General features: G+C 40.0%; 1 protein-coding gene across 1 annotated transcript in view; it reads left to right on the forward strand.

The window, feature by feature from the left end:
• The first annotated feature begins 400 nt into the window (after positions 1–400).
• LOC130917780 (mastermind-like protein 2) overlaps positions 401–27,786 on the forward strand; it is a 106,996-nt gene continuing 79,610 nt past the window's right edge. Inside the window, exon 1 of the mRNA XM_057839463.1 lies at positions 401–1,413. Within this exon, the coding sequence (XP_057695446.1) occupies positions 988–1,413 (426 nt within the window). The 5' untranslated portion in view covers positions 401–987. The remainder of the gene's footprint in view (positions 1,414–27,786) is intronic.

A 27,786-nucleotide genomic window follows, 5' to 3' on the forward strand; every position in this document is an offset into this window, starting at 1 on the left:
ATTTAATTTAAAAAAAAATTTTGATTTAAGTGATTTTTCTTTTGAAAATATATATTTTTTTGTTTGAAGCAACTTATTTTTTGATTGAATAATAAAGGCACAAATGTCCTAGCCAAAATGTGGTCCAAACGCAAAATTACATGACTTCAATCAAAACTGTTGTTTCAATCAAAAAAAAAAAAAAAAAAAACGACTTAAATAAAAAATATAAAAAATTCAATCAAAGAAAAATAGTTTTCAAATATATTTTTTTGAGTTTCAAGTTTATTTTTGCATTCAAAAAAAAATTTTTTTAAATTGAATTGACTTTTTCTTCGATTGAAAATATATATTTTGATTGAAGCAACTTTTTATTTGATTGAAGCCCAAAAAATTTTTGATTGAATAATAAAGAGACAAATCTACCTCCATACTTTACCCCATTTGTCCACCAGGTAGCGCCTCAGTACTTCCAGCTACTTCCTCGTGTGCGCGCGTCCCCTCCGAGCAGGAACGCTTTGCACAATGAAGCTCTCTGTTGGCTCGCGCACGCGCACGGCTCACACGGCTCCTTGTCAATGGACTGTTTGAGAAGGAGCTCAAACCACGGATACGCCAAGCAACCGAGAAGAAGAACAAGAAACACCCCGAGTGGATTTGCCGTCTTTTTTCCCCCACTCCGCACTTTAGCCCCAACACGTTTTGGGGTGACCCAGCGAGGAACATGTGACCGTGACGGCGCGTGGAAAAGATGTCAATTACGAATTAATTCAATTTGAGTGTGGATTAATTCATTTTAATTAGATTCTGACGCCTAGGAGGACGGCAATTAATCGCCTGACGTTTTTTTGTGTCTTTTTGTATGAGTCCTTATCGCACTTTCGAGCCACTTTACTCGTGTTTTTCATTTATTTATTAATTTGTTTAGTGAATATTATTTTTAACTACATGGGATCTTAGCAGAGTGATTTCCCCGCCGTGGTCTTGTTGAAGCCAACCTCACCCCGGATGGGAGAGGCGACCCCGGCTCAGTCCGCCGCTGGCGCCTTCGGTCCAATGCTGGCGGTCGGCATGGGCTCCATGGCCGCGCACGGCGCTCCCTCGGCGGCCGCCAGAGGCTCGGCTGTGCCGCAGCTCCACAGCGCCATCGTGGAGCGTCTCCGCGCCCGGATCGAGCTGTGCAGACGGCACCACTCCACCTGCGAGGACCGCTACCGCCGCGGACAGGCTGAGAGCTCGGACCGAGAGCACGAGAGTACTCTGCATCTGCTCAACGTCGTGCAGCAGGGGCCGGGGGCGCGCAAGGGCAAGAGCTGCCGCGGGGCTGCTGGACAACCGCCGCAGCCACAGCCGCCTCCGGACTACGGTGCCAGGGGTGCCAACGGGGAGCACAGGGGCGCCGAGCTGGACCACAAGATGTCTACGCGCATAGCGGTGAGTACGACGAAACCGTGTAGAAGTGAAGCTATTTTGAAAATGAAGTGTAATTTTCAACGTTTATCCTTCTAAGACACAACTTGACACACTGGCAAGTTTGACTTGTCACGTGAACACGCTCGTAACTCGAAACGCTCTTATCTCAATGCAACACAATAAAATGTATGTAAATGTTAGGGGTGTGACTAGGCATGTGCCAGTATAAGATTCTGACAGTATGATAACCTTAAGCCAAAATATTACGGTATCATGGCATTGCAATTACAGCTCTAAAATGTGTTACTTTGAGATATCTGGGTTTAAAAAAAAACTAGGGCTGTCAAACGATTAAAATTTTTAATCGAGTTAATTACAGCTTAAAAATTAATTTATCGAAATTAATTGCAATTCAAACCATCTGTAAAATATGCCATATTTTTCTGTAAATTATTGTTGGAATGGAAAGATAAGACACAAGACGGATATATACATTCAACATACGGTACATAAGTACTGTATTTGTTTATTATAACAATAAATCAACAAGATGGCATTAACATTAACATTCTCTTAAAGTGATCCATGGATAGAAAGACTTGTAGTTCTTAAAAGATAAATGTTAGTGCAAGTTATAGAAATTTTATATTAAAGCCCCTCTTAATGTTTTCGTTTTATTAAAATTTGTAAAACTTTCAATCAAAAAATAAACTAGTAGCTCGCCATTGTTGATGTCAATAATTACACCATGCTCACTCATTGTGCTGAAGCCCATGAAATCATTTGGGCCCAAGCGCCAGCAGAGGGCACCAAACACGAAAAAACAATTAACAAGCGGACATTACACTGCTGTCATTTTAATCAGTTTGAGCGGGGGCATGTGCGTTAATTGCGTCAAATATTTTAACATGATTAATTTAAAAAATTAATTACCGACTGTTAATGAGATAGTTTTGACAGCCCTTATAACAAGCGGACATTACACTGCTGTCATTTTAAGCAGTTTGAGCGGGGTATGTGCATTAATTGCGTCAAATATTTTTACGTGATTAATTAAAAAAATTAATTACCGCCCATTAACGCGATAATTTTGACAAAAAAAACCCCAAAAACTGAGTCGCGCTCAGCGGTGCTACCAGGGTGGGCAGTGCCCACCCACGGACACGCTCTGCCCACCCAAAGAATGGCAGTCTGGGCACCACGTATGGTATCCCATTCATATAGTACTGATGTGTTCTAAGTTTTAACCTTTGCGTTGTTACCTCCTCTTTCACCTTAAAAAAAAATGAATTAAAAGAAAAAAAATGAAATGAAATGTTGGTTTTGTTCCTAGGGGGCGCTACACACATTTACGCATATTTTGATTTTTTTTTTTTTTTTTTTTTTTTTTTTTTTTTTTTTTTTTACATTTTACATTTTATCAGTTTTCACCAGTGTTCACCTGGCTGTTGAGTTCGTTAAGTTTTGAAGCATTCTGAGGGGGTCAAAGTAGGGCTCAAAGCGTTGGCGAATGACTGCTAGGGGGCGCTACATAGTCTATTTGGAATTTGTCTTTACGCGGTATCAAAGATTGCACCTGTCTTGACCTGCCTGCCGATTTTGGTGCATTTTGAAGCATTCTGAGGGGGTCAAAATGAACTCAAAGGGGCTGCGGAACAAAGAATAACTATAATAATAAAACCGAGGAACCACAATAGGTTACCTAAAAAAAACATTGTCACCTGCATGTCCGTACTGTTCAGTTATGGACGTGTTCTAAGTCAAATAAAATCAAATCAACTTTTATTTGTTTAGACCAAATCACAACAACAGTTATCTCAAGGAGAAAACAAAACGTGTTTTAAGGTGCAGTAGCCGTACGCTGGATTTCGACCTCCTTGAGCATTGTAGCTTTTTTTTTTTTGCCCCCCCAGGTAAGACTAATGTCCACCTACACCTGGCATCCTGGTAACACCACTGCTTGCGCTAGCTTAGCCGCTCTGGAGACCTGAAACTAATATATAACTAACTAGCTGCATGGAATTTTTTGAAATCAACTCCACCAACTAATCAAACACCCGCTAACTCGAAGATTAAGCCTAATGTAAAAAATTCTGAACTTAAGAGCCGTCATGACAGAACATCGCTTCAATTATATCTGGCGCCATCTAGCGTTGTGAATTGGGAGAGTAGCTGAGATCTGTCATGGCAGAACATCGCTTCAATGATATCTGGCGCCATCTAGCGTCGTGAATGGGTATAATGTCTAGAGCGAGAATATAACACAACCCCCTCTTTTTCATTCTTATTTCAATGCAAAAAACCCTGTCTTATATTGGGGCCAATACAGTATTATTTATATATTTATTTATTTTATTTTGTTTTCATCACGTTGTTTAATTACCTTAAATTTTGTATAAAGTGACGGATGATGGTCAAATAAATGTGAAATCATGCTGGAGGTGTTGCCTGCACGTCAGTTGTCCTTCCTCCTTTAAGCTGTGGCCGTCTGTTTCTTTTCATTAGCCAAAATACTCCCAGACTAGACTAGACTTTTGAAGGGGTTTTGAAAAAACTCAGGTGTAGTTTTGACAGTGACAGCAGTGTTACCGACACACAGGACACAGCAACAACCGGAGGGGGAGGGGTGAGCGCTGCCGCTCCAAGCCATTCTCGCCTGCATTTCTGGGACATAAAAAAATAGCTAATACCTACTACGGTATGATGGGAAAATTCTAGTGGGTTTGAAACCGTGACGTTTTCATACGACGGTAAACCTTGAAACTAGTAACTAGGGTTGTTCCGATCATGTTTTTTTGCTCCCGATCCAATCCCGATCGTTTTAGTTTGAGTACCTGCTGATCCCGATATTTCCCGATCCGATTGCTTTTTTTTTTGCTCCCGATTCAATTCCAATCGTTCCCGATAATTTTTCCCGATCATATACATTTTGCCAATGCATTAAGAAAAAAATGAATAAAACTCGGACGAATATATACATTCAACATACAGTACATAAGTACTGTATTTGTTTATTATGACAATAAATCCTCAAGATGGCATTTACATTATTAACATTCTTTCTGTGAGAGGGATCCACGGATAGAAAGACTTGTAATTCTTAAAGGATAAATGTGACTTTGTAAATTGTGACTAAATATTGTCATCTAGTGTATTTGTTGAGCTTTCAGTAAATGATACTGTAGCCATTTAACTGTTCTGCCCAAATGCATGATGGGAAGTGCAACCATGACTGTGCGTAGTGCCACCAATTGATATATCTTCTCTGCGTTGGGAAATAACATAGGGTGTTAAGAAAAAGATCAACTACTACATTTCTTCCCCACATTGCTTTCCACGATTTTTCTAATCGTTGAGGGAGGGATTGTAAGGCTTTAGCCAATTCAGAAAAGGCTCTAAAGACTGCCAAAATTCACTCTACTCATTTTACGCTGCCGTATAGCTCTATATAAAGGTAAAACGATGCCGTTATAGATTGAATGCGACAATGCGTGAGTGGGTCGTGCAGCACATGCGTTAATTGCGTTAAATGTTTTAACGTGATTAATTTAAAAAAAATTAATATCCGCCGTTAACGCGATAAATTTGATAGCCCTACTTTAAGCCAAAATTAAAGACTGTGGATGAGTGTAAGACATTTTGTCTATAACGTTAAATACAATTAGAAAATGATTTAATTACAAAATATATATATATAAAGGCATGTCCGATATATTTTTGCCGATTCCGATACTTTGAAAATGACGTGATCGGACCCGATCGATTGGGATGTCGATCGATCGGGACATTTTTACTAGTAACCAGCACATCCCCAGTCATGATCATTTTGAGTTGTGCCTCATTCACATTGTATGCAAGCATTATATTTATCATAGCATTATTTATTGCTTATACATTCTTTTTTAATGATACAACATAATTTATTGCATCCAAGTTGGCGTCAGGGGAGCTCAAATTAAGATCCACTGCCATAAAGGATATTAAAAGTTTGAAAAACAAACTCCCAGATGTCAGCTCAGAAAAACAAACAATCCATGTTTTCCTAATGACGATCGTTTACCGCCAACACGCCAAGTTTCAGCCGACACGCAATAATCATGTTGTTGAGCTTTGAGGAACATCAGCGTCCCGCCATGTTTGGTCCAAACGAGGTCAGGCAACATCATTATCATGTTGTGCGTGTGTAAAAAGTGATGAGCGCAGCAAAAAATGCGCGAGCAGGCAGGAAATGAGCCGCTGGCGTGCATGTTGTGGAGGTTAATATGTTTTTAACAACCCTGGTGGTGATGGAAGGCAAGCAGCAACAACACAGGACTCTTTTCCACATTGTTGCATTACAGCATTATTGTTATTTTCAGACCAGAAATGTTTGTTAATTTTTTGGCAGCCATTGAGGGCGATGGGCGTCCAATCCATTTAGACCGGGAGGGCCGGATGAACGTTCGTCAATCGCCGTCAATAATAGTGGATAAGGAGATAAAATAATGAAATTATAAGTTCTTCACAAAATGTCTTTGCTGATGTTTTAGCTTCAAATTTCAAATTGCTCAGCACAGACAGCACTTAAACAGAACGAATGAATCTGAATCTTAATCCATATCTCCGCAGCAAATTTATCACGTCTTGATAAGATTATTTTTCTTAAATCTAGTCAAATAATTTCTCCATCTTGTTTTGAGTGTTAACGACTAGTTAAGAGATTAATGCATTAGATTATTCCACTTATTTGAAATAAATATTGCTATTTGTTCTTATTAAGCTCTCATAAAAGCGGAGGTTTGGTCTTTCAACATTAGTAGGGACGATATACAGTGAGGCAAATAAGTATTTAGTCAACCACTAATTGTGCAAGTTCTCCCACCTGAAAATATTAGAGAGGCCTGTAATTGTCAACATGGGTAAACACAACCATGAGAGACAGAATGTGGAAATTAAACCCAGAAAATCACATTGTTTGATTTTTAAAGAATTTATTTGCAAATCATCGTGGAAAATAAATATTTGGTCAATACCAAAAGTTCATCTAAATACTTTGTTATGTACCCTTTGTTGGTAATAACGGGGGCCAAACGTTTTCTGTAACTCTTCACAAGCTTTTCACACACTGTTGCTGGTATTTTGACCCATTCCTCCATGCAGATCTCCTCTCGAGCAGTGATGTTTGGGGGCTGTCGTTGGGCAACACGGACTTTCAACTCCCTCCTCAGATTTTCTATGGGGTTGAGATCTGGAGACTGGCTAGGCCACTCCAGGACCTTGAAATGCTTCTTACGAAGCCACTCCTTTGTTGCCATGGCTGTGTGTCTGGGATCATTGTCATGCTGAAAGACCCAGCCACGTCTCATCTTCAATGCCCTTGCTGTTGGAAGGAGATTTTCACTCAAAATCTCTCGATACATGGCCCCATTCATTCTTTCCTTTAAACCAGGGGTGTCCAAACTTTTTGCAAAGGGGGCCAGATTTGGTGCGGTAAAAATGTGGGGGGCCGACCTTGGCTGACGTCCTTTACATAGAACAATATATTTAAGCAAATTTTAGCATGCCATTCTGGTTGTTATATTTGCTTTATTATTTATATTAATTAATAATTTTAACAGTCTCGCAACTAGCCTTTGTGGCGTTCTCTTTCGACTCTCGGGCTCTTGCAAAATACTGCTGTTGTGAAGTTCAACTAGCTTCAAGTTGCTTCAACTTTTCTTTGTGTATCTTCCCTATAATCTTGTCGTGTATGACAGCGTGTCTTGTTTGGTAATATCGCCTCACATTGAACTCTTTAAAAACAGCGACTGTCTTTTTTGCAAATGAGGCAGACACAGTTGTTGTGTATTTTAGTGAAGAAATAGTCCAACTTCCATCTGTTCTTGTTGCGTCGGCCGTCGCAGTCAACTTTCTTTTTCATGTTGATTGTCGCCATTTCAGAAAATAGGAAGTAGAGGGTCACACGGGGTGATGTTGCTCAGAGTGCTGCTGCCTTTTAGTGGGTAAATGAGGCGCATCATTTAGTGTGTAAGCTACTTCATATGCTGGTAGCAGTACTGCTGACCAATTTATCAAGTCTGTATGTGGGCCAGACAGAGGCTGGGGGCCGAATGAAATTTGACAACGGGCCGCATTTGGCCCCCGGGCCGGACTTTGGACATATCTGCTTTAAACAGATCAGTCGTCCTGGTCCCTTTGCAGAAAAACAGCCCCAAAGCATGATGTTTCCACCCCCATGCTTCACAGTGGGTATGGTGTTCTTCGGCTGCAATTCAGTATTCTTTCTCCTGCAAACACAAGAACCTGTGTTTCTACCAAAAAGTTCTATTTTGGTTTCATCTGACCATAACACATTCTCCCAGTCCTCTTCTGGATCATCCAAATGCTCTCTAGCGAACCGCAGACTGGCCTGGACGTGTACTGGCTTGAGCAGGGGGACATTTCTGGCAGTGCAGGATTTGAGTCCCTGGCAGCGCATTGTGTTAATGATAGTAGCCTTTGTTACTGTGGTCCCAGCTCTCTATAGGTCATTCACTAGGTCCCCCCCGTGTGGTTCTGGGATTTTTGATCACCGTTCTTGTTATCATTTTGACGCCACGGGGTGCTCCCACAGTTGATTTCTTTACACCAAGCATTTTACCTATTGCAGATTCAGTCTTCCCAGCCTGGTGCAGGTCTACAATTTTGTCTATGGTGTCCTTCGACAGCTCTTTGGTCTTGACAATAGTGGAGTTTGGCGTGTGACTGACTGAGGTTGTGGACAAGTGACACATAAGAATAGACTAAAAAAATAAAAGTTAATACACATACGTAAACGTGGACATCAGGGACTGTGCCTATGGATTGGCAGACCAGGATTCCCCTTTTTAAAAAAGGGGACCAGAGGATGTGTTCCAATTATAGAGGGATCACACTCCTTCCCATCCATCCATCCCTCCCTCCCGTCTTCCCAGCCTGGTGCAGGTCTACAATTTTGTCTCTGGTGTTCTTTGACAGCTCTTTGGTCTTGGCCATAGTGGAGTTTGGAGTGTGGACAGGTGTCTTCTATACCGATAATGAGTTAAAACAGGTGCCATTAATACAGGTAACGTGTGAAGCCTCGTTAGACCTCGTTTGACCTCGTTAGAAGACGTTAGACCTCTTTGACAGCCAGAAATCTTGCTTGTTTGTAGGTGACCAAATACTTATTTTCCACTCTAATTTGGAAATAAATTATTTAAAAATCAAACAATATGATTTTCTGTTTTTTTTTTTTTTTTTTCCACACATTCTGTCTCTCATGGTTGAGGTTTACCCATGTTGACAATTACAGGCCTCTCTAATGTTTTCAAGTAGGAGAACTTGTACAATTGGCTGTTGACTAAATACTTATTTGTCCCACTGTATCTCGTTCCTACACTATTTACATGTGTCTAGCATGAGTGACACGGGCAAGTTTGACCCTCCCTAGCAACAGTTGCTAGCTTCATGAATATTAATGAGCAAAGGTGACGTGTTATGTGCAGTACGCTACTGGATGTATAGTGCGGTCAATGGCAGCCAGTGAGCCAATGTAGACACTATTCTAATGGAAGATTTTGGTAGCAACATGTTGGTTCCTTTTTTTTCTTTAAAGTGCCTGTGACACGAAAAAGCATGTTTATTTCATAATACACGTGGTATTTTATGCCCCTGAATGATATGGACCGCTTGGATGTGTGTGGAAGCGATCGCTATATTTATTTAGTTTTTTGAATCCCGCGCCATGAAAATGACTGACTTCCGGCTTCGGTCTTGCATTGAGGAGGAGGGCGCTGTGACGTGTACGGTAGAAGACGTCCTCTTCACGCTACAGTGTACTGTTGTGTATGAGGACGAAGGATTCAGCTGATTTTGCGGATTAATACGTTTATTTTTCGCATCACGCCAGCCAAACGGCTGCAGATAAATCATTCTGTGTGCGGGAGAGGCGTATGCGCCTTTTTGGAGTTTCAAAAGGTTCCCATTCACCGTGGATATTTACTGTGGGACCATTGGACTTACGAGGAAGTGAGTAAACATCGTGTTTTGTATTATGTCAAATACGAATACAGTGATTACAAAGTAAACACTACAAAATTCCTTTAAATAAAGGACTACTTACGTTTGATCATTGATAGGCATGTAAAAAGCTCTCCTCATGCTCATTAGCAGTTAGCTGTTAGCACCTTAGCTGCACAACAACTCCAGCCACCCTCCTCCCGGGAACGAACTGTAAATTGCTCTCCGCCGGGCGGTTTGCCGATCCGCGAAGACAGTCGACAACTGGGTCGTCATGTCAAATAATCCAGGCTAGTTACGTGTGATTTTCCACTTCGAAGACTTTGAAACATCCCTCGGTTCGGGTTAGCATGTCGCCTAGCTGTCACTCCTTCTGGTTTGTTTACATTCTCCGAAGCCGGGGAAGGGAAATGACATATGTCCGATTTAGGTGTCATAAAATATCGTTCGGGAGGTGCGACAGTAAAGGTGAAGTCGACAGTTTTGACCATTATGGAGTAATTTTGCCATGTCGTCTTGAATAAATGGATTTTTATTATTTCATATTCCACTTAGCACAAGATTGTTATTTGTCTTGACCATGCCATTTATTTAGCAATTGGGGAAAATACTTGGATAAAAAGAATATCCTGTAAAAATATGGAAGTAAAGAGACAGAAACAATGACATTTTGCCGCTCTCTTCGTCGCGTTTTCCTCGTTGTGAATAGTTCCCCCTCGACGGGCTGACTGGTCCTTCTCAAGCCATTTATATAGCTATTGGGGAAAAATACTTGGATAAAAAGAATATCCTGTAAAAATATTGGAGTAGAGAGACTGAAACAATGACATTTTGCGGCTCTCTTCGTCGCGTTTTCCTCGTTCTGAACAATTCCCCCTCAATGGGCTGAATAGTAAAACCGATGAGCCCAGTCTACCGCTGACGTCATCCACCTGTTGGGGACGCTAAAGCCCTATAATGGTAGGCGTGGCTAACTGGCAGATTAAAAGACTAATTTCTCGTCATCTGCGCTTTGCTAAATTGTTGTGTATATAGTCGAATCGTCTCAAAATATGATTCTAATTCACATAATAATGCCATTTAAGACTTTTTTTCTGGTGTCATATGCTCTTTAAACACTGACACCTTTAAAAAACGATATATATTGATTCTTGGTGGGAGCATGTCGATAACCTTTTAGGCTACAAAGAATCGCAATATATCACTTTTTCGATATATTTTCATACCTCTAGTAAAATTCCAAATTTATCAAATTCAACGTGAAAATAATCACCTAAAAATACCAAATTGATTACATGATAATGTAAATTGTGACAATTCCTGTTCCCTTATTTACATTTTATCGAATTCCGCATGATTTCAGGTCAGCGACATCTTCAATTTCCACAAATATTTCATTTTGTAGTTAGTTGTTTATCATCAATAAAAACAAATAGATTGTAGGCTCTTTTGGGGATATGCATGTATTGACTGTTCACACTGGAGTTTTCGGGCGAGCGCAAAGGATTATGGGAACGGTGCTGGTTGAGAGCAGATTAACAAAGGATATTCTTCAAGAGGGAATTTGAGAAGCGCGGGGAAGGAGCTGTGAAGGGATTTCCCATCATGCTTTTGTATTTTCATCTTTTCGCCTCTACCAAACATCAACAAGCAAGAATTATTCTGTTAGGATGATCACACAAAACGGCTACACCTGATTATCTGGCGATTAGGGAAGCTTTTGTGAGGTGGACGCTCCTCCCAGTTGCAGGAGATGTTCACGTCATTTTTTTTTTAGTTTTTAATTTTTAAAGGACTAGTGTTGTTCGTAATGTACTTGCGCCACAATAGCATATGATGCAAAGTGGTCCTAAACGTCAATCATGGAACCACAAAGAACATTGTTTTGGAATTGGTGTGGCTTGGAACACTTTTTTTAGTAGCTTGGAATCTTGATGTTATTGTGCTTTGCACCATGGGAGGCGATAGTGAGTCACTGTTAATGTGAATGAGAAGAAAGTCCTTGCCTGAGCTATGCTTGTTAGGGGTGTAACGGTACACAAAAATCTCTGTTCGGTACGTACCTCGGTTTTGAGGTCACGGTTCGGTTCATTTTCGGTACAGTAAAAAAAACAAAATGCAAAATATAAATGTGCTAGTTGTTTATTACACACTTTTGTGCTTTCAACAATAGGAACATTAGCCTATACATAGCTAGAATTCTGCTCAAAAAGTAGCGGGTATTTAAAGATAATCCAACATCCAAAGCTTTCTTTCTGAAAGAAAGAAGAAAAAAGAAGTCCTGTGCTAAAGAGAAAAGCAATCCCTATGACAAAGATTTTAACATGTTTTTTACAAATGAAATGCCTCAATGAAACTTTTTTTTTTTCTTATGAACGGTTTTCAAAAGCTTTATTGGTGGATTTTCTCAAGTTAAAGCGCCACACAGCAAAATAATAAATTTAATTGTGCAAGCAGAATGTGTGTATTATTCTTATTATTTAATTACAGGTGTTTTGGCTCATTTCAATTTATTTTATTTAAATGGGCTATTATTTATCTTATTATGTGTTTATATTTTACAAATGTGATGTAGTGTTCATTTATATTGTATATTTTATGTTGTATAACTTTAGTTCCTATGTGAATATTAGTTCCTACTTGTTTTGTTGTGGTAGGAGGGTTTTGTATTGCCCACGGGGCTGTGTTGGTTATTATTATAGCAGAGAAGACAGCAGTAAATCAACAAAGACAAATCAACTGCGCCCCGATCTACCACTCAAGAGATCTGATGGCCTCAAAAAGTAGGTTACAATTGCATATTAGTTTGAAAATCGACCGGATCCACCGTATTTTTACACGAGTGACTTCCGGTCTGCCCGATCCTAGCTAGTAGTATTGACGCAGGAGGGCTGCGTCTCGCGTCAAATAATAAACTCTGCCGTTCTTTTTGCGTGCGTCGCGTTGAGCCGCTTCTGGGACGCATCTAACACGCGGCCGCACTGTGACTGGTGTGCATTGGCTAATTGACTCTAACACCCGCGTTTCACTGCGTTCTCGCGGCGGCCACGTTGTCGCGCCGTCGACGTACCTTACTGCCCTACCGTGTTGGTCCTCATTATAGTAGAAGACGGAGTAAATATAATCTACACAAAGAAACTGTAACCCGATCGACTCACAGCCTCGAAAAGTAAGGGTTATATTACGTCAGAAACTCGTTCGGTACGCGTCCGTTCCGAACTGACTACCACGTACTGAAACGGTTCAATACTATTACATGTACCGTTACACCCTTAATGCTTGTACATACTTGCCGTAAAGAGTATGACACACACCTCAATAAATTCGAGTACTATTACGACGTTCAGTGTTGTTAATCTTACTTTAAAAAAGTAATTAATTACAATTACAAATTATTTCTCCCAAAAAGTAATTGCGTTTGTAACTCAGTTACCTGAATGTAAGAGTAATTAGTTACTTGGCAAAGTAACTGGTGATAATTTTCTTTTTTTTTTCTCAAAAAAAAAACAAAAAAACAAAACAAAACAGGTCACACAATGTGAAGTTCAAAGGGTTTTTGGGACAATTGGCCCTAGCCCAATTCTTTACCCTAAACTTAACTAGACGCAGGGGTATTGAGGATATTGTGATAACTTCATAGTAACCTTTGCTATGTGTGGAAGTCATTTAAATGTGTGAGTCAACCGTTAAAGTTGTTAAAATTGCTCCCGTTATTGCATTAGTTCCCTTCTGTCTATTTTCGACATGTGTAAGTTTTAAGACTGTTTCATCATTTAAAGATAGAGTTAAGCTAAGTTTTGCCAGTTTAGGAGCATTTTAGATAAAAAGTTACTCAGCTTCGCTAGGAAGGTTCTCTACAACAGAGCTTTCCTGAGAAGCCTACTGCTTTAAGATGGCGGCTGTTTACTAACACATCTAGTTCTTTATTATACATGTTGCTAATGCCGGCGTGTCTGTCATTTGCATCTAGTTCTGTATATAAGTGATATCTACCGACGCATCATGTGGGCGTAGTTTGTAGGCTATTGGCTACAGTCAGGTGTTATTGGAGCCACCTAGCATAGTAGCATCGCGTTTGCAACGGCGTCACACTCCCTTGCCTCCTCCCCACTCCTGCTCTGCTCACTCGTCTCCGTGAGTCCGTCTTTTTCAGATTTTTCTCGTGTCAGTCAACCAACATCGTAACGCATGGCTTTCCCGCCTCAGTAACGGTAACGGCGTTGCCAAGATGAAAAAGTAATTAATTAGATTCCTCACTACTGAAGAAAATAACGCCGTTAGTAACGCCGTTATTAACAACACTGATGATGTTGAGTTTCCTTTCTTCGTGTCATTGTTGTTTTTGTCAACCGTGACGATGGCGATAATATTTGATTGACGAACAATTTCTCATGACGATGACGAGCTGAAAATGTAGCTCAGAAGACTAGAACATCACGAGACAAATGCCTGTTTTCGTGTGTTGAGACGACAACAAGTCGAAAATGCGACATGGTTTCTGTCATATGTAAGGAACAGGAAAGGGTTATGGGGGAACAGCAGAACAGAAGGCGACAGAGACAGAAGAAGCACAAACAACAAGAAGAAATACATTGGACACCTGCACTAACTATGAATATGTTGGTGCTATCGTTAGCTATTTGTATTTCTGGTTGACACCATGTGGGGGGGCCTGATGACCAAGAAGAGAGAGGAGGGGATGGAGGGTCAGAAAGATATGTGAGGAGGGGTGGAGTGTACAGAAATCAGCCATGTGGTTTAGAACCCAGTATTTGTGTGAATCCCTTGTGAGTGTACAGTATGTTGGCATCCTATTCTATGCTGGTTCATCCTGTAAATCCTGACACCGAAATTTTCTACTTGAATGTGTCTAACTGCACCTAATCATGCGTGAATCCCATCAGACATGTGATAGTCTTGCAGACGAGTGAAAATGCCGCATGGGTGTCGCCCCATGGCCATGGCACTTCCTAAGCCAATCGGGGCGGGGGGGCAGTGAAGCTCATCCCTCCCGCAGCGCACCAAGGGGGCTGCCGTCATCCCCACAGGATCCAGGGTGGTACCCCTGGGCATCCACGCCCCATCAACCGACCTTCAGGGATGGGATAAGGGGACGCACAAGGTCCCCGACTGGTAGCCATTACCCAGCACCGTGATGTGATTACTATGTGGGGAGGGTAGTGCAGTGTATGCATTGAAATCGGAGGGCCCGGCTTAGGGCAGTGGAACCGCCGCATGGAAGATCTACCCAGCCGCCCGTCCCGCCACACCCCTGTGGAGTATGATGTATGCAAGGTCGTAAAGTTAAGTCTCAACATTGGTAGGGACGATATTACCGCAATGCACATAATAAAAATGATCCAAAGAAGGGACGACTAGCTTGACTTCGTGTTCCTTGTGGAGGCTGGCCTGACCGGAGTAGTTTTGACGGTTAGCAAGTTTAATGTTATGCTAACTCTGATGCAGGTTAATGTTATGCTAGCTCTGATGCAGGTTGGGCTTTCAGTAGCAAAATTAGTGGTGTTCCCCCCACCTCCACAACATTGATGTCTTTTTACTAGGGCTGTCAAAATTATCGCGTTAACGGGCGTTAATTAATTTTTTTAATTAATCCCGTTAAAAAATTTGACGCAATTAACGCAATTGGCCCAGCTCAGACAGATTTAAATGACAGAGGAGTGAAAGGCCCACTTGTTAATTGTGTTTTGCAGAGTTTTGCTGCCCTCTGCTGGCGCTTGGGTGCGACTGATTTTATAGTGTAAGTAATTATTGCCATCAACAATGGCGGGCTACAAGTTAATTTTTTGATTGAAAATTTTACAAATTTTATTAAAACGAAAACATTAAGAGGGGTTTTAATATAAAATTTCTATAACTTGTACTAACATTTTTCATAAAGAACTACGTCTTTCTATCCATGGATCACTTTAACAGAATGTTAATAATGTTAATGCCATCTTGTTGATTTATTGTTATAATAAACAAATACAGTCCTTAAGTACCGCATGCTGAATATATATACTGTATATCCATCTTGTGTCTTATCTTTCCATTCCAACAATAATTTACAGAAAAATATGGCATATTATATAGATGGTTTGAATTGCGATTAATTGCGATTAATTACGATTAATTAATTTTTAAGCTGTAATTAACTCGATTAAAATTTTTAATTGTTTGACAGCCCTACTTTTTACATTACTTACAGTGGCTGCTGCTGCCAACACCCCCCCGCCTCTAATATTCCTCCTCTCCGAAGGAGGGGGCATGTTGTCGACATGAATCTGTCAGGGTTGTGTGAGTATGTGTGTGTGTGTGTGGCTTTGTGGCAGGACGGGGGGCTTCAAGTCATTCAGCTAACAGTTTTGGGGGGGACAAATGAACCGGCACATTCAGCAAGTGAAAAGAGTTATAAATGTAAGTCTGAACATAATGAAAATAATTCACTTAATAATGGTAGGTGATATTCTATCCTTACAACATTTGGTAAGACAAATCTAAATTACCTACTGTATTTTTCGGACTATAAGTCGCACCAGAATGTAAGTCGCACCAGCCATAAAATGCCCAACGAAGAGAAAAAAACATATATAAGTCGCACCGGAGTATAGGTCGCATTTATGGGGGGAAATTTACTTGATAAAATCCAACACATAAAACCGATATGTCATATTGAAAGGCAATTTAAAATAAAAATACAATAGAGAACAACATGCTGAATAAATGTACAGTATGATAATGTTACATGATGCATGATCAACGAAATGCGAATGTGGCAGGTATGTTCACGTAACATCGCTAAAAGTTATTCAGATAACTATAGCATAAAGAACATGCTAACAAGTTTACCAAACCATCAGTGTCACTCCAAAAAAACAAAATAACATGTGAAATGGTATAATAATGTGTTAATAATTTCACATACAAGTTGCTCCAGAGTATAAGTCGCACCCCCAGCCAAATTACAGAAAAAAACTGTGACTTATAGTCCGAAAAATACGGTATATACATTATCTGAAGTCTTTATGTGATGAAATAAGGCTGCTTAAAAGTTGAAGTGGGCAATTTGAGAATCCTGAAAAGTTGCTAGTGTTATGTCCCTACCGTCCCTATGCAAACCTACGCCCTTGGATGTATGTGTTGCGTTAAAAGAGGTGTGGGAATGGTGGGGCCTGCCGTGCGGAGGCAACCCTGATGTCAAACAGGTCCCATCAATCCCATAACCTCGGTGTGTGATGCATTCAAATCAAGGGGGAGCCGGCCGGGGACTGTACGGGCCCGTTCCAACTCTCCCCGCTCAATCCCTTGATTGACAGGGAAATGAACGAATCAGTGATCTTGTCGTATTAACAACCGCAGAAGGCATGTTTCAATTTTCATTTTCGTTGTTCTGTGTAAAACCGGTGACTTTAGGTGACTTGAAGTTCCGCTCTGAGAAATTTCAAAATTGTCCGATATGCATGTGTGCATCAATGGAAAGCATAAAATCTCCATTTTCTGGGGCAGAAATTTTTTGAGCAAGAGGCTTTTTAAAAAAAAAAAAAAAAAAAAAAAAGAAACATTTTAAACAGCAAAACCCTAACTGGAGGTGAGAGCACGCGAGAGCAGAATTAAAGACGCCACAATTTTATTGAGATGTTATTGTGTACTTACCTTGTTTTGATCCAAGAACTCGATATAAAGTATGTATCATCGAGTCTCAACACACAGATGTGAATGTCCACAGCTGGATTTTGGGGGGATTTTATGGGTGAAACATGGTAATATAACAAGGGTCGCGATGCATAAATCACAGACCTCAAGGAGTGGCCGAGATTTTCATTTTCATATTTTTACCATTTTAAATGTTTTTTTTTTTTTTTTTTTTCTTTGTTTGGATCGATTATTTATCATCTAAAATATTGGGGAAAATGCAGTAGTTATGATGTAGATATCCGTGACTTTTTTACAGACGCCAATTTTTTCATTGTGACGTAATTTGTTTAAAATATGTAAGTGAATCATTTTTTAATGTCTTTTTTTTTTAACTAAATATTAGACACCAATTAATGATTCTAAGCTAAAAATGACAGACATTTCGAATAATAAATACGATTACTTACCTTCTTCTTATGGCTAGGTTGAAACAAAAGCGGTTGCGCGATGTCTGTAAACGTGGGTTTCAAGGGGAAAATGGACAAATTAAAAATCGTTTGGGGGTTAAGTGCGCCATGAATCTGCTATGGCAGCATATAGTAGTCATATTGTGCTATCAAACACAACAGTTCTTTTGGCTTAAAATACAGCAGTTTATTTTAAAGAGGGGTGCAAGAGCAGAAACTGCTTTTTCTCCTTTGTCTGTGTTTTCCGCCTTTACTAATCATCCTAGCGACACATGCTTTGTTAAAAACGACTGATGGCGCCTCCAGAAATTATTCATAGGGGTGGCCAGATAGTGCCACTTAAAATCTTGGGGTGGCACACCAAAAACTAAAAGCCATAATTTCAGGTTTTTATTACGTTGTTGCAGTAAAAAGGCCAGAAGAAAACTATCAGAAAGCCTTAAGGACACCCCACTGATATACTTTGGTGTATTGTGTTATATTTAATGTACTGCTGCAACAATTAATCAATCATTCAATTCGAAAAAAGATTCAAATTAAATTTTGCTGCTTCGAGTATCCGTGAGTAAAGTGTTTGCATTTAGTTTTATTGATTTGGGTGGATACATTACCCTCCAGTGGCAACATGAATATGACATAACTCATTTCACATGGCTGAATCCCGTTACTCCCTGTTGAGACCAACATAAGCTAAGTTTCTGTTTGAGCTAATGCTTTTTGAATCCATTTGTAATTTAGGTAACTGGTATATTTAGCCATTTTTGTGGGAATATGTGTTTGAACCGTTTGTTGACAGCCCTGTTAAAAAAAAAAAAAAAGAAAACCTTAGCATTTTATAGCATTGAAGCTAGCAGACTTTTGCTATGCAAGTTAGCCAGTTGTTCTGTTATTGTACTTAGATCCTCATTTATTTATTTATTTTTTATATACCGTTTGAGGCTCAGCTCAGGTACTTTTTTTTTTTTTTTTTTTAAATGTTCCTTATCCGATTACTCAAATATTCGAACTAACTAGTTCATTGATTAATCGATTACTAAAATAATTGATAGCTGCAGCCCTAATTTAATGTTACTAATTATTTAATGTGCATAGTCCATAACAGTCCAGTCAACATTCTGAGTTCCACAACAATTCTGTTTTATCGTGTTATGTAGGAGTGGGAACCTCTTGGTACCACACGATACGATACGATTTGCGATACAAAGCTCTCGATAACGATGATCTGATGATATGATGATCGATACATTGGTCAGGAAATCATTCTAGGATATTCTACAAACAACTAATTAACAGAAAAACAAGCTTCTCGTATGAATTGAAATTAGTTTAGCATTAGTAGACGTCCAATCCATTTGAACTGGGAGGCATCCCTCCTACTTCAAACGGATTGAACGTTTATGGCTGTCAGTGGCAGTCAATGCCAGGCAATTAGGTAATTTTGGCCCATTTAAGGTCTCACTGGGACAGCACCAAACAAAAGTTCCAGCATCATCACCTTGTCCAATGCAGATTCTTGACTCTAGAAAAGGTGATGATGATGGAACTTTTGTTTGGTGCCGTTCCAGTGAGATTTACAAAGATGATTGCCTGAAGAAGACATCAAAATTCCCTCAGTCCTTGATGATATGGGGCTGCATGTCAGGCAAAGACACTGGGGAGATGGCTGTGGTTAAATCTTCAATAAATGCAGAAGCTAACATTGAAATTTTAGACAACTTTCTTGTCCCTTCAATTGAAAATATGTTTGTCAGTTTCCAAGATGACAATGCATCATGCCGCAGAGCTAAAACTGTTAAAGCATTCCTTGGAGAAAGACTAATCTGGTCAATGTAATGGCCTGCAAATAGCCCAGAACCCAACCCTATTGATAACTTGTGGTGGAAACTGAACAATAATGGTCCACAGCAAGGCTCTGACCTGCAAGGATGATCTGGCAACTCCAATCAAAGAGAGTTGGCACCAAATTGATGAAGAATACTCATCAAGTCCATGGCTCAGAGACTGCAAGCTGTCATTATGTACTTCCTTGATCTACGTACATGTAAGGTCGAGACTTGAATGGAACAACACTTCTTTATTCAGTGTGCTTCTCAGCATATATGTCACAGAGACATAACAGAGATTCCTTTTTATACTGTAATACCACACCCACAGGAAGTGCACACTATGGCAACAGCAGTGTGACATAAATATGTCATATCTTTGTTTCTTATGATTCCATATATTTTTCCTAAGAATGGAGTGATTCCATATATATTTCCCTGCACTTGCTCTATAAAATTAACATTTGCTTACAACCACAATGTTTTTTATTCATTTCTTTTAGTGTTTCTGAATGCTAAAGAGTTGCACTTTTGAACTAATTCATTATTTTTTCAAGCTTTCTATCTGAGTTTGTTCTACATGATAAATCCTTTTTAGAACGATATCTCGATTCTTGGCAGGAGCATATTGATAACCTTTTGGGATACAAAGTATCACGCTATATCACCATTTCGATATTTTGTCACACCCCTAGTGTTATGTGTATATTAAGCATAAAGTGAACATTTAACAAAAGAGGGGTTGTCAGTGGGGTGGCCAAAAAATTTATAGGGGGGCCGTGGCCACCCCTGGCCACCCTCTGGTGGCGCCACTGAAAACGACGAGTGAAAATTTGACCTTGTTTCTGGTGTTTTTTATATTGTAGCCCTCTAGTTTCGTCCCTACCAAGCAGCGGGTGCCGCTGAGCAGCTCCACAGTCACAAAGCACTCACACTTTGAGTTCTGATCAGCACTTTGATCACTGAAAAACCAGCATCCGCCACTGCTACAAAACATATCACTTTCAGGAATGACCTTTGACTCACTCACTCCCTTTGACGGTGATAGACGTCCAGTCCAATTTGACTGGGAGGAACATTCGTTCATTAGCCTCTCCCAGTCAGACGTCTGTCACCGTCAATGGCACTAAATCGCATCCACAGAGACTCCCGCTGGGATTAAAATGATCGCGTACACGCAGCCATTAAACCCTTCGTTAATCTCTTCTCTCAATTTGGGATTAGCGCCGATTCCAAACTGCGATCGAGACACGCGCTCTACCCAAAACGACACTGTTTAATGACTCCCAGTGGCGAATATCAATATTCACTTGCAAGCAGTTCACTTATGACTGTATGTTTTCATCGCTTTTTTGTGTGTTTGTTGTTGCTGCAGCCGTGTTGCCAGGATGTTTTAGAATTGATTCCATGTGCTAGCTAAATGACCCATGAAATTAAGTTCTCAATCGGGGAGTACTGTAATCAGCGTTTTTTGTTTTGTTTTGTTTTGTTTTTTGGGTGATGATATCAGGACGTCGGCACCCGAAAGAACTTAGCTGGGCAAAATCCTGATGATTGTTGCTCACGCACCAGAGACATTCAGGGGTGCTTGATTTATGCACTTCTATGCATAATAATTGGCAAAACGGAGTTTCCTCCCCCAATGGGTTTAGTGCGTGTTATGATGGTATTTTTGTGTTTAGTAAGCGGATGAGAAAAAAGCGTATGTTTATATACTCTTTGATTAGACTTACTTTACTGGACTAATACTGTACTTTTTTTTCTTGCCTCTCGATGATTGTATTGCTTGCCTTTTATTTACTTGAGTTTTACCTTAACCAATTTTTGTTTTCTGACGCTAATATTTACTTTTAATTGGATTGATTCTGGTAGTGTGGATTTATTGAGCAGCTGAATAAAGTCAGCAAACCACACGGATGTCTGACATCGTCATTTCGGAGCTTTGCTCGCTGTCTAACTAGGACTCCAATGTCTTGGCGAAGACATATAATACATGTTTTTAGATAATAATTTTGAGATTTGGGGAGTATTTAGGGGTATTTATAGGGTAAACTGTGACTTACGCGGATATTCGGGTTACGTCGCCAGCGTAGGAACGGAACTCGTTCATAACCCATTACCTAAACCAATTTTTATTTTTGTTTTGTGCATTTTGGTCCAAGTTATCCTCATCTCAGGTCATTCTGACTGAAAATTCTTAATGAATTTAACATCGTGTTTCAAGTGGAAAAGACTCAGTGGCGTACCGCAAGCAACACGTCACTTTTGCTCATTAACTCAGTCACTCCCAGCCATTTTCACCAGAGCAGGGCCCTTCTCTTCCGGCCGTTTTTCTGGATTTTGACTGATTTTGCAAGGCCCACAGAAAATTCTGTTCTATTGCTATATAAACATGGAACCCACCAAAAGAAAGATTAGATTCTCTTCTTTCAGCAGAAAAAAAGGAAGTTCATATCTTTTTCCATTCTTTAGAAATCAGCATTAGAAAACAGCTTATGGTAGTTTGAGCAATTTTCCAATTTCTGATGAAAAAACGGAGAAAATTAGCTTTTTGTAAACGCATACATTTCAAACATAACTTTGACTTTAACACAGCTATTTTTTGCATTAGTTACATCCCAAACATCTGAATAATGTTTTCCCTTTACAAGATATCATAATAAACAAGACAGAGCTTTTGATAGCAATGTAACAATTTGTTTACCGTAATTTCCCGAATATAACGCGCACTTTTTCCCCCCAAAATCAACTTGTAAAATCATGGTGCGCATCATAAAAGGGTACAGGGATGGAGACAAAAATATAAATATATTATATATATATACTATATAAAGAACAATTTTTTTTTTTTTTATTGACCCGGCCATTTTCTGTTGAAGAAACGTATGCGGCGACCCGTTGCCGACCATTACTGTACGTGACATCACCATTTTGTTTCGGTCGTGGCGAGCTAGGGAAGGAGTCGGAGGCGGAGTATCAAACAACGGAGCTAATCCGCGTTGCTTTATTGACATTTAGGCTGCAACAAAATACGGTAGCAATGTCTGTCTCACATACAACCCGCGGAATCTAATTATCTTTCCGGCTGTTCCCTCAACAAAATACCTCCCCCCAGGAACTATACAACGTGCCAACATAAGTTCTGCCGGTGAATTCTGTTATAACCCGCTATATAGTACTACTCACCCATACTTCACTCTGATTGGTCGAATGATTTCGTCTGTGTTAAATTCTGCTTTTTTCACTCTTCATAAAGCACAGAATTTAGTTTCTTGAACTCATGTGAGTCAACATTTATTGCAGCTCCGCAACTCGGACAGTAACAAACGTAACACAACACAGACTTTCTGTGTCCGTCAACTATATCTGTCCCACGGGAAACTCAAATCCAAATAATAATAGTTCCTATTGTTACTGTCGTGTCGCCCGCGATGCACTCTTCTGATTTCCGACCTAAATCACCACTTTTATTTTACCGTATCAACCCATGGAAGAAACATTTATTCATCATGATGAAACGAGCAAGTTATACAGCAGCCTTTAAAAGAAAAGTCACATCTGTTTTGTTTTCTCCTGGATTCTGCTAAGTTGAAGAAGTTGTCAGATCATATTATTACCGTACATATTGTCAGTTTACGCTAATTTTTTAAACTACCAATGTGCTATGCTTGTGCTGTGTTTCACCAGTCAGTAAAATGACATTTCTGTATCTGTACACGAGCTATGTTTTCTTGTATTCTTCTATTTATTGGTGCTAAAATCAGGGTGCGCGTTATACACGGGTACAATAATACACGGGTACAATAATTTCCCCTAGATTTTACAAGTAAATTTGGGGTGCGCCTTATATTCGGGACGTTACGGTACACATGACTACTGAGAGATGATGCCTGTTGTCGCCGAGATGACGCCGTTGTCACCGCGTCTGCCATGTAAACTTTTCCCTCATCGTTGTCTGTCTCACAGAGATGGATTATTTTTTCATCTCTGCGGGGTCTGCTTGGCGAGCCGCTCCACGGTGGTCTTAGTCGTTTTGCTCCGTCGTCCAGCGCCTGGCATTCCAGGCGTCCTCACGGTTGTTTTGTTCGGTCGTCCGCCGCCTGGCATACTGCCGCCAGCGCTCAGACTGTGCTGCCCGGCCTTTCATTGCTGTTGAATCGGGTCTTTACAAAATGCGCTACTGCCCTCCAGTGGCCAGTTTTATTGCTTTAAAATGGGTTTGGAGCCTTGTTTTTTTTTTCTTCTCAGATAGATCGCAAGCTATAGATTCTTCTCGTTAAAAAAAAAAAAAAAAAATGCAAAAGACTTATAAATACGTTTTTGGGACAATGAAGCATTTAAAAATAGAACGTATTTATACGTTTCTGGGAGCAAATGAGTTAAAATTCATGACGTTAGCAATTGTGGCTAGGCGGGTCAACCTCCTGTTTGTCCCTCATTAGTGAATGAATGGAAATAGTATACGAAAGAGATGTTTACTGAGCTGAACCTACCAATTCTGTCCGAAAATGATGTCCCTGGTGCCAAATTCACTGGCAAAGATGTGGAAGAACATACAAATGTTCAGTTAAAGAGATGGCTTGAGTTTCGAGGGTTGAAAAAGGCAGGAAAAAGAGCTATTGAGAGAAATGGTGGAGGAAATGTTTTGTATTCATAAATGTGTCCTCAGTTGATGTTGAAATAATGTTCCTATTGCTTGTTATGATTGACATATTATCTTTTCGCCACAAGATGGCAGGATGGGACTTAATTGTCTAAAGTGCTACATTTATTACTTCTTTGTGTTTGACTTTGATGACTTTGATTTTGTGGGATTGCCTGTGAAGACAGCAATGAGAGAGGATGTATCCGCATGTAAATGGAAATTAAATACGCCGAGTTTTGGCTAAAAGACAACTTATTCTCCGTCAATTCTTCCTACGAATGCAACGTTGAGCTGCAACCACCTCAACAAGAGCCGACCTTATCCAGAGTTAGCTTTTTTATCGACAGCTTTTTCTTGTGTGCATTGTCTTACACCACTGAAAATGACATTTTCCTGTTTCAACAATCCATCGTTTACCACTATATGCCGTATCTTTCTTATATATTATATCCTCCGGTTGTCTTACGTCTCTGACCGTTCTTGGGGGCAATTTACTTTGCTATTTCTGTGTAGCGATCGCAAATGCTACTCAGTGACAGCCAATGAACACTTTTAATTTTTTCATTGATAACAAATCTTAATTATATAATTTATTTTCAATTCCCCCTTACAATTTTTTTTACAACAGAAACGGTAACAGTGGCAGTAAGATACCTTTTTATTTTTTTCAGGTCAATCATTGTCAGACAGAAGCAGCACGGCAAAACACCATGCTAAAAAAAATAAGTAAAAATATCAAAATGGCTTACGTCTTCGTCCTCTGAAGGACCATAGCCCCCAACAAAATGTTTACTGCATATGAAATGTGAATGGTATCACCTTGCTGGCGTTAAACTTGTCTTTTGGATGTCCGCGCAGGTTGATCCATTCTTCAAATTTTTTCCTTCAAGTTTTTGGTTTCGGGAAACGTATAAAGAAAACATCCTTCGTATGTCGTAATGTCTAGAGTTGTTTCTACAAGTCCCGTAGCAGCAGTGTTTTATCGGCATGTTCTTTTTTGAAAGATTACCGGAGAAAACGAGCAGAAATAACATGGTTTCTATGCGAGGGTGTGCCTATACTGTCCCACTTCTGCGTTACGATGGCGCCGTCACGGTCTATAAATAGCTTTCGTGCAGTACGCTATTAATGGTAACTACAGCAGACTTCCACCTAAGCAGCCAAATTCAAAGCATCACCATATTTCTGATCTCTCTGACCTTTGACCCTTTATCTTCTAATATCAAGCACCCAGCAAAATATAGTTAAATAGACTAATCTATTATCAAAGTTTTGCAAAATTCCTTTTCTCACCTATGTGACCTATGACCCCATTATCTCCAAATTTAAACACCTCTTTGATTTCATACTACAAACATCATCTTGTGACTTTTATAACTACTTGATATGTTTTGAAGTTATCATGAACCAATCCAGTCATAAGGAACCAAATAAATGGCCTTTTCACTCACTGGCTGAGGTTATTACACAATAACAGTCTATTATTGACATCCTTCCTTTAAAAAAATAAAATAAAATAAGGACAAGTCAAGGGGAGTAGCTGTTTTCGAAACAGCAGTGAATTTGAATAATCTGTGAATGTGGGCCATCTCTCTCTCTCAAACCTTGGACATTTGCATATGCATGATTATCATTTTTACATAAAAACTTCCATTATCCTCCTTTAAATGACACCCTGGTGCATTTGAAAATGATCCAGTATGACCTGTGGAGGTTTCCAGCCTTGCTTTTGGCCAGCCTGGGATTGGGTGATGAATCAAAAGGCATTTGTTGTTTTATATTGTACATTATCGCCACTATTCCCACTTACTCTCCGTTTTTACACACAAAGCACCCCGCGGTGCACATGCTCATGTTTTATTCAGCAACCTATGGGATGTCTGCGCTCGTCTTTGAAGCCAGCAAAAAAAAAAAAAAAAAAAACGGCGCCAATTCTCCGTCTTCAAGGAACGCCGCCGTGTTATCTGGGACACGACATTCAGGTGTAAAAAAGCAGCCACGCCCATGGGTTTATATTGAAAATGCTAACGTGGGCTCATAATGCTAACTAGGGCTGCAACTATCGAATATTTTAGTAATCAAGTAATCGACTTAAAATTCTATCGATTAATCAATCAGAGAAAACATATTTTTTCTTAGGTAAAGAGCAATTATAAATATACATGAGAAAACAAGACATTTCATCTAATATTGAACCATTTTCAGTCAATCAATGTCTTTATTTTCGATGTACATTGTTGAAAACAGCCAACAATTAAGCCTGTCGCAATATGCAATAATTCCATTCATCACACGATAAATAAAAATGAAGGCGGTGGAAAATAAGTATTTGGTCACCTACAAACAAGCAAGATTTCTGGCTGTCAAAGAGGTCTAACTTCTTCTAACGAGGTCTAACAAGGTCTAACGAGGCTCCATTTGTTACCTGTATTAATGGCACCTGTTTTAACTCATTATCGGGATAAAAAGACAACTGTCCACAACTTCAGTCAGTCACACTCCAAATTCCACTATGGCCAAGACCAAAGAGCTGTCGAAGGACACCAGAGACAAAATTGTAGACCTGCACCAGGCTGGGAAGACTGAATCTGCAATAGGTAAAACGCTTGGTGTAAAGAAATCAACTGTGGGAGCAATTGTTAGGAAATGGAAGACATACAAGACCACTGATAATCTCCCTCGATCTGGGGCTCCATGCAAGATCTCACCCCGTGGCGTCAAAATGATAACAAGAACGGTGAGCAAAAATCCCAGAACCACACAGGGGGACCTAGTGAATGACCTACAGAGAGCTGGGACCACAGTAACAAAGGCTACTATCAGTAACACAATGCGCCGCCAGGGACTCAAATCCTGCACTGCCAGACGTGTCCCCCTGCTGAAGAAAGTACACGTCCAGGCCCGTCTGCAGTTCGCTAGAGAGCATTTGGATGATCCAGAAGAGGAATGGGAGAATGTGTTATGGTCAGATGAAACCAAAATAGAACGTTTTGGTAGAAACACAGGTTCTCGTGTTTGGAGGAGAAAGAATACTGAATTGCATCCGAAGAACACCATACCCTCTGCGAAGCATGGGGGTGGAAACATCATGCTTTGGGGCTGTTTTTCTGCAAAGGGACCAGGACGACTGATCTGTGTAAAGGAAAGAATAAATGGGGCCATGTATCGAGAGATTTTGATTGAAAATCTCCTTCCATCAGCAAGGGCATTGAAGATGAGACGTAGCTGGGTCTTTCAGCATGACAATGATCCGAAACACACAGCCAGGGCAACAAAGGAGGGGCTTCGTGAGAAGCATCTCAAGGTCCTGGAGTGGCCTAGCCAGTCTCCAGATCTCAACCCCATAGAAAATCTGTGGAGGGAGTTGAAAGTCCGTGTTGCCCAACAACAGCCCCAAAACATCACTGCTCTAGAGGAGATCTGCATGGAGGAATGGGCCAAAATACCAGCAACAGCTTGTGAAGAGTTACAGAAAACGTTTGGCCTCCGTTATTGCCAACAAAGGGTACATAACAAAGTATTGAGATGAACTTTTGGTTTTGACAAATTACTTATTTTCCACCATGATTTGCAAATAAATTCTTTAAAAATCAAACAATGTGATTTTCAGGTTTTTTTTTCCACATTCTGTCTCATGGTTGAGGTTTACCCATGTTGACAATTACAGGTCTCTCTAATATTTTCAAGTGGGAGAACTTGCACAATTAGTGGCTGACTAAATACTTATTTGCCCCACTGTATATAAGTATTGTTTTGATATTGGTATAGGATTTATGGAGTTGGACAATATTGGGATATCGGTTATCGGTTAAATGTCATTATCGGA

Source organism: Corythoichthys intestinalis, chromosome 6 (assembly GCF_030265065.1).
Source record: "Corythoichthys intestinalis isolate RoL2023-P3 chromosome 6, ASM3026506v1, whole genome shotgun sequence".
Lineage (NCBI taxonomy): Eukaryota > Metazoa > Chordata > Actinopteri > Syngnathiformes > Syngnathidae > Corythoichthys > Corythoichthys intestinalis.